This window comes from Taurulus bubalis, assembly GCF_910589615.1.
Source record: "Taurulus bubalis genome assembly, chromosome: 18".
NCBI classification, from domain to species: Eukaryota; Metazoa; Chordata; class Actinopteri; order Perciformes; family Cottidae; genus Taurulus; species Taurulus bubalis.
The window spans coordinates 15165910-15176153 of NC_136606.1; the positions used below are offsets into that span (position 1 = coordinate 15165910).

At 43.8% G+C, this 10244-nt stretch overlaps 1 protein-coding gene across 1 annotated transcript; it reads right to left on the bottom strand.

Moving 5' to 3' along the window:
• Positions 1 to 2079: 2079 nt before the first annotated feature.
• On the bottom strand, positions 2080 to 3306 carry prmt6 (protein arginine methyltransferase 6; the record flags this gene model as incomplete). Its single annotated transcript, XM_079234653.1, has 1 exon — positions 2080 to 3306. The coding sequence occupies exon 1, from the start codon at positions 3286 to 3288 to the stop codon at positions 2080 to 2082; it is 1209 nt and encodes a 402-aa protein (XP_079090779.1). The 5' UTR covers positions 3289 to 3306.
• Between the last annotated feature and the right edge of the window lie 6938 nt (positions 3307 to 10244).

Sequence of the window (10244 nt, forward strand, 5' to 3'; positions counted from 1 at the left end):
CGCCAAGAAAGGAGGGTCAAAGACACCCTAGAAAAAGAGTTTACGGGCAAATTTAGACTTCAGATTGTTCCAAGAGGCGTTTGTATTGGGGTTGAATAACCTTTTCCCCCCCGATTCATTACGACCATAACTAATAGTTCATCAGCTGGTTTTAAGACATGTGACCTCATGTGATCTGGCATTTTAAAACCTACTATCAGGATAGGCATGAGAGCAGTTCCCTGAAAAGTCGGGAACATTCTATGAGGGGCCAAACGACAGGTGTGAAAGATGGAGGAGCGTCTAACGTTTTACTGGAATCTCTGTGCGTTTATTATCTTCTGTGTAATGAGAATGCAGATACGTGTTATGGGCTGGAATTCAATGCGCGGTGAGAAAGACTTAATCAGTCCACAGCGTCTACTTTGTCGACTGAAAGGTTTCATCAACACACCGGCTTTGGTTTGACGGGGAGGAACACAATGTTCCACAAAGAATTATAATAATGCATCTACAGTAATAGTGATTGTCGGGAGAAGAGAAAGTGGATGTGTAAAATGATCACTGAGGAATGGATTCATTACTGGTATCAAATCTAGTGTTATAAATACTGCAAAAGAGCCGTACACTAGTTTAGCAGGTCAACGCAATCACTGACATTGTATCAACAGCGGATAAATCACGTGTTATTGTATTAACAATAATAAAAGGTTGACTTGAAATATGTAGACTCTGACATCTTGATAAGTTTATACAAATTATATTCCATTGAAATGTATTTATCTCCATTTACCACCCTCGGTGCAGAGATTTAATAGAAGTGTTTAAAGCTGCAGATCCCTGGAGGGAAGTCACGGGTGAAAGAAGGAAGCTGTGCAGAATAAGCAGAGTAATGTCCACACGGGCTCAGGATTCCTGCTGCAGTTATCAGACACGATGTTTATTAGAGTGTGGTTTGTTCAACAATCAACACAGTTATAGTAAACAGGTCTCTTTGAACACATCAGCTCCCTAAACTCTAATCAAAGCCTCTGCAATATAACCCGGCAAAATCAAAGCGTACTTATTGTATACGCTCTAAAATAATATAAAAAGTGATTTCATGATCAGTCCCCAAACATGTTTGTGTTCAATGAGTGACACATCAGTGAAGGTGGCCATCAAACAATTTACTTTCATTAAAAAAAAATATATATTGTATAAAAATATTAAAGTTTTTAACATCAGCAACAGTCAATGATCCCCGATTGTTGCTGATGTTAAAAACGTCTTCATATTTTCACAACTCGGACAGAGAGACCCTTCTACTCTTTGAGGAACGCCGCATCAGAATGACGACCCTGGATGAAGTCGGACGTTTCTGGCGACAGATGAGCGAGTGTCCCGCAGCTGTAAACCAAAAAATAATGAGCCAATTTAATTTTATTAAAACAACAAACTGAAAACCAGCTACTGTACAACACCTCCTGCCTGACTGCGTCTAGTCCAAGTCAATACATCGGTCTGATCCTCGTTGGAAAGCAGCATTTTCCTCAGATCCCACACAATATGTGTGATGAAAAGTATTACAATATCAGACGTCTGCAATACGGCCTTGCATTTGTTCAACAAGCCTCAAAAGGAAGCCTGCCTCACTCCGGCTGTGCAGATCTGCCTACAACTATTCATCAGTCAGGGAGGAGACTTTTACGTTCCTTGTGATGGTAAAATAGTTTCAAATGCTCTTCCGCCTAACAATAACACAACTGTTAAAGGTTTAAACTGAGCGAGGTTAATAAAACAGTTAAAAAAAAGCGTGATACGGATTTTATCTGTACTAAATTAGGTGTTGAAGGATTTATTGGGTATAAAAACAAGCATAAACTTGACAGGCTTCTGACGAAGAACATGTATTGCAACTCACACCCTGATTGTTGTGCCGCAGGACACGTTTAGAGACTTTAGCCCAGAGCATGGGAGGTCAAAGCCTTAACTTGGAGAGCATGTGTGTGTAGAAGGTGCCAGCTGAGACACCTAATGTGACGTCATAACAGTCATTGTGAAATCTTTGCGGCAGGAGGCCTGGTGATTACACTGTTGACCCTACATGTTGATGCCACACTAGGACTGGGCTTCACTGCTCCAGTCCGGGATGGAAAAAGTCTTGGCCTGTCTCTTTTGCTCTCCGATGGCGTAGTCCACGTGGATGCATATGTGCCTCGCGCTCTCCTCCGACGGGAACATGCTGATCTCCCCGGTGACCACCGTGTCCTGCACCACGTCCACGGGGGCGTCGAGGTACAGCACCGCCTGCTTCCAGTGCGTCTGCGGCTTGAACGGGGACGTGGAGAGCACGAGCCCCTGCGGCTTGTCCGGGCACGGGAACGTGACCGTGAAGTGCACGCAGAAGGCGTTCACCGCCGCGGAGCCGAACGACTCGCACCTGAACGCACCCTTGACCGCGCGCAGCTCCTCCGCGGTGACCGTGTGCAGGTCGAGCTCGGCGAAGCGCGCCGGGTGGGAGAGCACGTCCTCCACGGTCACGGAGTTCACGGTGATGTCGGAGTTCATGATGCATCGCCTGGCGAAGTCCGACATGCACGACATGTCGACGCCGTACTGGTCTTTAGCGGTGTACCAGAAATGGAGGCGGTCCTCCACCACCGGGTCGCTGATGGGAGAGATGTAGAGCTCCGCTTTGCTGGGCAGGATGACGCCGCCGGGCTTCAGCCACTTGTCGCGCGCGTAGAGGACCGAGTTGAGCATGGACTCGTGCAGGAGCGCGTAACCCATCCACTCGCTCACTATCACCTCCACCTTCTCCGGTAGGTCTACCGTCTCCACCGTGCCACGAATGATTTCGATGCGGTCCTCCATGTTGTTCTGCCGGACTATTTTCACGGCCTGCTCCGCGATGGAGCAAGCTTCCACGGCGTAGACTTTCCTCGCGCCGGCTTGGACGCAGAACATGCTTAACACGCCGGTTCCTGCCCCGACGTCCAGGACTACTTTACCCCGAATGGACTCGCTGTTCATCAGTATGGCCATCCGGTACGTGTTGGTCCGCACGTGGTCCGCTATCATTTCCTCGTGGATGGTCACATCGGTGTAGCTGTCAAAGTACAGTCTGTCCTGCCGGCTTTTGTCCAATTTTCTTTTCTTCACGACATGAGACATCTTCTCGGGTCTGTTGGCTGCAACTTCACGGTGTTTTGTTTGTGACACTTCCGCATTGGTGAATCTGGAACTTGTAGTTTCCGGCTGCTCGCGATACGAGAGACGCATGTTAAATAAACTACAATTCCCGCAACCAACACGACAGTGACGCATGGGTCGGGTTGCTGCGTTCACTGACAGGGGAGAGATGGGACAAAGGGTTTCTCACTGAGTTAACGGCGGGTGATGACTTCTTTCTCTGGTTTACCAAATTGCTTAATTAGGCTTTTCTGGGTGCGAATAAAGCCACCAGCAATGCCCTCTTATTAAAATAACAATGATGACCACAAATACCCCGGAAGTGTTGCTTTCTCTTTGAAATTAATAGGCCTATGCTTTGATGTTCCTTAACACAAATTTGACATTGAGAAACTGTTTGTTTGTTTTTTCGTTATTATATGCCTTTATCAATTAATATTACACAATTGTCCCTCTGTGTTTATTTTCATGAGGCTACAGTTCCTTATTGGACAAAATATTTCAGTGCTTATAACTATATATTGTCATCTGCGGTTGAAGAAGATGTAAGGAAAGGCTAGAATAACCTGCGTGACGTTAAGGTGGTACCCACCTGAAACTTAATTTATCTCCATTTCTGTGCAAGTTTTTTTCAAATGGATGATATACTTTGTAACTTTCTATTTAGTGTCAATTATACATAATGCAATTGTTATTATTATGATTATTTTCCAGGCAAGACTTTTCCCTGTGCGCCACGTGATGCTCAACGCTTTATCTGATTCTTAATACAGTGTCATTGCCATATTGCATTTGCAATTTAGCAATTTTTTACATTTTTACGCTCTGACCGAAAGCCAACAAATGAAGTGTTCTCTGCATTGATTTAAGTGTGTGGATATCTCTTCTACCATATTTCAGAGTAAGGAAATCCACGGAGGCCATACATTATATTCAGCATTTCGCTCTATATAATTAACATATGGTCCAATCCTCTCCAGTACACACTGTACAGTGTGCATCTCATATCAAGCTGCACAATACAGCATGGCCATTACCAGTTCTGAGCTCTCCCCAAAGTTATGGCAGGCAGCACACAGCTGCCCGTGTCTCAGCTCTCCTCTCCTCCAGACAGTCCTATGGGACCCTTTGAACTTTGTTTCAGAGATCTTTGGCAAAAGATACCGGACAAATGAGCAGGAGCTGTATCCCATTTTATAAAGATGAGGGGAGGAAGAGAAGGAAGCAGGAGTTTGAGATGAGAAGTACAGCAAGATGCTGTATTTTATTGTTTCCAAGACACGCGTTTTAAGCAAGAAGACAGCACAGAGAAATGGCGGAAATGTGAAATAATCGCTTTGTGAAAATCAGAAGAGAATATTGCTGCCAAATGTGTGTGTTTGTTGCTGGTTCGGTGGGTGTATGGGTGTGCATTCACATTTACCCGCTTCTTCTAAATTTGGATCCAATGTTGCCTTTCAAGCACAAGCACTCCTGGGAAAATGTGTGCATTTAATAATTCAGCCTTTTCAAAAACGATATGGAGAATAAAGCCACATAATAATTCCACATGCACTGATATGTGTTCGGGTTGAGTAATGGAAACAGCAGCCATCAAGGGGAAATGAGCAATACCTTTTGTACTAAACACCGACTTGATATTCAAAGCGCCGGTTTTCCCTTTTGGATATTTTTGATTTATGCTAAACCAGACACACAATAACGGCAAACATTATCTAAAGATGCAGTGTAAACCTAAAGTGAGCCAAATATCAAAGCCGAACGCCCACGACCGACTGGTCAAAAGCACAATTGGATCAAGTGCAAAGGAGGAAGGGAAATCTACAATAGCATAGATTACTGAACCGTGGAATACAGACAGTGGAATTCAAACTGTGAGTCACTTGGCAAGAGGCGACGTAGCCGGTAGACACAGCAGACAGAGAAGCAGCTGTTGGCCACGTCGTCCTCTCCTCTCTTGCTTCAGGTAGAACTGCTGCCAGGCCCAGACACGGCCAACACTCCGCTCCCACCGAGACGCCTGGCACGGCTGAGCTTTATCCTTAAAGTAAGTAAATGACAATGCGCCTGTACTCGTGCAGAGAAAAGTCAGCTCTCCGGCGAGTTGTTCCAGCTGACCCGGGTTTAGGTCAGGATGTGCATCACAGCTGGGTTAGAATAACCCGGTGGAATCATACTCTGATTACGGAGAACCGGGTTAAGATGTCTTTCCAATATTAAACGTCTTACATCTGAAGCGTCCCTCTGCTGCACAAAAAATAAAAAAGGCTGCCGTCCCTCGGAGCGCCTTGGATGCTGAGGTACACTGGCTACCCGTGAATTAAGCAATAGCTCAAGACAGGAAGTGATATGTTGTGATTATGTCACAGCTGAGGGGGTTGTTCCTTTTTGGCACACATTCATTTGTAAGACTATGTTATTGTTGTGTTGCCTGTATACTTATATCCCTTTTGAATACTTAACATAAAGCCTTGTTTCAGCTTCTAGAACTCAGTTTGTAAAGGATGCAAATGTTAGTTATAATTGGTCATTCAGTGAGGTTTTTTTGTGCACTTCAATACCACTGTTTTAACTCATAACTCCACTATGTGTTTTTCTTTTTTTCATCCACTTGTGACATTTTATTTTGTCTTAGTTTTGTTCTGTGCAGTATTATTTTACCGTGCTAATTACTATTTGACTAAAAACACAATGCAGGGCTCATAAAAAGGCCTCATGATGTAGAAAAGTGTATTTACGAACACTTTAGTGATTCATAAACTGACCTCATGGGAATATTACCTCTTTGTTTCATATCAGACACCACACCTCATGCTAAGTTAAAGAAGGTAGGGACATATTCAGGTATTACATGAATCCTAATTTTAATTTAAACTTCTGAAAAACAATTACGGCAATGATCATTTTGTCAATAGTATTATTGAATAATCCATGTTACAAAGTAATCGGAGACGTCTGTGCTTGCGTGCATTTGATTGGCCAGCGCGGTGCGTTGGTGGATTACTTTGCATTGTGGCAAAAGTTGAGCCCGGTTCAAACGAAGCGATCCAGGCTTACAACCAATGCCAATGTTTTTAAAATTCTCAATATCTATAATCGACTATCTACAATATCTGGACATGGCAAATACGGTAGGCCGGAGGGAATGATCCTGGTATTCTGGGTTGGTGTTTAACACAGTGCTGCTGTTCAGAGCGTCCTCCGTTATGCATGTGAACTCAGACAAAAATGGACACGCATGCAGACTACCATCCAGTCCCAAGCACTGCCTCTAAAATCTGAATACCTCCTTTTTAAATGAGTAAAAACCACATATTTGCACAGCTCATCCTCTTTAATTAAACTTGGCCCATTTCTGTTTGCGCATATAAATCCTAAAGCCCCACATTGGACGGACGGGGCCAAGGAAGGCCAGAGGAGAGCTTGAGCGTGAGTCCACCTGGTTATGTGTGTGTCGGTACTCTATTTGTGCCCGAAACGTGTCGCGTGAATCCAGAGGTAGCGCTGACGGCGGGAGAGAAGGTGGAGAAAGCGCCGCAGGCAAAGGGTTGGTCAAGCACGGCGAGACCGGCCAATGAGGGGTGTCATGGCAAAATCGATGACCAGCTTTCCGTTTAGTTTTTTTCCCCATCTTCCTCCTCCCTCGAGCCATACAAGTTGAGTGATGAATTCACGCCGCGTGTGTGTGTTTGTCTTAAATGGAGAGAAGACATGTTTTGATATTGTGAAGAGGGAGAGAGCGACAAAGTGGGAGGATATATGAGTAGCAAAACAAAGACACTGAAATAAACAAGTGAATAGATGTCTAAAGAGGGGAGAGAGAGAGAGAGATAAAGGGGAAGCGCAGTGTGGGCTGTTTGTACTAGAAGCCCATCAGCAGCTGCTCTTCTTCTCGGCCAGCTGCTGTCAGCATGCACAGCCTCATGGGAACTGCCTGCGTCCTGTCAGTATTACTGGACCTGTCAGCTGCTGCAACATACACACACACACACACACACACACACACACACACACACACACACACACACACACACACACACACACAATAACCCACTTAGATATGTGTACACACATGCATAACAACCGCCATAAACAGCATACAGGGGCCACTACAAGACACTTCAACCCACAGCAGCATGGCACACACATACTGTACATAATATATTCTGTATATACCTGCACACACACACACAGCCACCAGTTTTGGTGTCATGATCACCCATCTCAGAGGAAGGCAGACTGCTGAGCAACAAATACAAAGGTGCAATGGTTTCATATTGATCGTTCCCGGGGATCAATACCAGGCTACTTTGATATCTCACTCCCAGAGAGAGAGCCTCTCCACATCTGCGAATGCCGGTGTGTCATAACACACTTCCTATCGTTTATTAGCTTCCTTATTCACCTGCTTCTCCCAGCAAACATAATTCATCTCACCCAAAAGACTGTTTCACGCATGGATCCATCTGGATGCCTTCTCCAAGTGCGTGTTATCTGTTTTCATGCTTTGACATCTCCCTATACGGACACAGTGTGTGCCAGTACTTATCAGTGGAAAAGTTATAACAACGGCCAGAGAAAGATTTCCTGCCCCAGGCGTTTTCATTCCCCTTGTTTGTACAGTCCACAAACCAGAGACACACACACATACACACAAACACACATCAACCCCAAGCCTTCCTCCTTCCTATTACCCCAACCAATCACTTTACAGGATCTTGGCTTGTCAATCCGGAGACCCGGTAATCAATTCATTAATTACATCCCTTTCCCTGCAGACTCACTTCCCTCATGCCACCCCAGTATCAGTTACATTACACTGCAATTAGATTAAATTACTTAGAACAACCTGCATGTGACAGCCGTTATGGCAGCATCAGGGGGTAATATGCTGACTCCACGGAAAACCCACTGCGCAATTTGTAAAATGGAAATATTGTCTGCTCGTTAATGGGGGGTTATTTGATAAGTACAGGAATGAGGAGATGCTGTAATAGTCCCATCAGGAGTCTGCAAATAACAATCCCAAAGTATGAGGTAGTTATGCTGCTTGAAAATCATATTTTACAATAACATACAGACATAAAACATGGTTTATTATCACCAACTATTCCGTACAATGATTTGTTTCACAATCAAAGATGGAAAAAGTATTTAAGGCACGTCCTTAGAGGACTAGTTTGACACTTTTTTGCTTTCTTTCTGATAGACATGTGATCAATCGCACGCTGGTGATCGGCTCAGCTTAGCATTAAGAGTTGAAACGGGGAAACTCTGCTCAATAAAAACAATCTCCTAAGCATCAGCTCTAAATTTGACCAATAGATATGTTTGTGTCCATCTAAAACATACTATATGACATGTGTGATGTTATGGAGCTACAGAGTAAACGACATAAGGAGATTCTGAGGTAGATAATAATAACTATAATACACTGATAGTGCCTCATAATATACTGTACATGGCTGGTAAAACGTCGTAGAAATTGTATAATGTCTTGCAAATGGTGTGGCAAAGCACTTCACTTGAATGGGAAGGGAAAATAACTGTAGAGTGAATCTATAGATCTGTAGAATTAATCTGTTGAGGTGCTGCTAGGCTGTAGTTTGTTTTAAAATAAGGACAAAGCCAGGTTAGCTATTTGCCTTTATGCTAAGCTAACTAACTGCTAGCTAAATTCCTATTTAGCCATCAATCTCCTCATTGAGCTCGTCGCAAGAAAGGCAATGAACATATTTCCCAAAATGTCGAACTATTCCTTTAAAAACAAGAGTCCAAGAGGGAGTGTCTTCATGATGTACATTTGCTTAAATAAAAGAATCTAAGCTGATTGTTACCAAGAGTCTACGAACTTTAGATAAACCAAAGTATTAGACAAACAAAGTATTGGGAATCCTGACCTAATGATGGTGCTAGATGAAACATAGGGGATGACCAAAGTCCCTGGGCTTCATCCTCTGGGAACCATGAATGTCCATACAAATGATCACTTTGTACGGACAACAATCCATTCAATAGCTGTTGAGATATTTCAGTCTGAACCAAAGTGGTGGACCGTCTGACTGAGTGACTGATTGTCATCCCCAGAGTTACACCCTATGGCTAAAAAAGGTCTAGAGCTCTAGACAGTGCACCAGGAACTACTGCACTTACCAGACACCGTACACAACCTGCTCCATCAATAACACAATGATTTCAATTGGTACGTGTCTGTAAAAGACTAATATATGCAGACACAGGTTTGTAGTCCGCCGTCTGGGACGTTCCGCTCTGAACAGTTGTGTTCAGCATGGCCTGATAATCCTGTTTTGTACGTGAGACTTTGCCCCTTCTACTTCTACAATAACATCAGGACGAGGACTATGGATCACCAGCGGGCCACCCCAACTGCAGACCGCGAAGAAATCAATTCGGCCTCCACTCCTTTTTCCACGAGATGCAAGTAATTCACTTGTGGTGCAAAGCAAGCACGCAACGTGAGGCAAAGGGCAAGAGATGAGGAAGAAATTCAGCCAACTTCATGCAAATGCAGGCTGTTTGCCCTGAGAGGATCAATCCATTTGGCCCAAGAGGATGACATTTTGTGAAAACGATTCTTGCAGCTTCCCCACTCTTTGGAGTTGGAAGAGCCTCTTCAAAGTGCGGCAAAGTGACGCTATTAAGACCTATATACCAGTTAAGTCAATGGACACTCAACACTTTTTGGCCAGATAGTTTAACATCCCAGGCATCAAACGATAAAATACAAAACATTGTATTCATTGTGAGTGAAAAGTATAACTTGTATTGTAATAATCTGTGGAATCCATCATGAGCATATTAATCATGTGTTCATTTGACCACAAAAATGTCAAGGAAGTGTTTGTTTTTTTCAAACTGCGATTCATTACATAGCGGTACTGTATGTGTCGGGGAGAATTTCCATAACAACAACACGATCATGTAATGAATAATGTTTGTGTTTGAGAAAATTTGCATCGCCTTCATTCCCTCTTTGATGCAACGTTACCTCCTGTGTTCTGCTGTCAGTTTGAATTCTACTCGTGTACTTTAGGCCAAGTTAAAGTCACTGGGAAAGAATTAATTTGGAA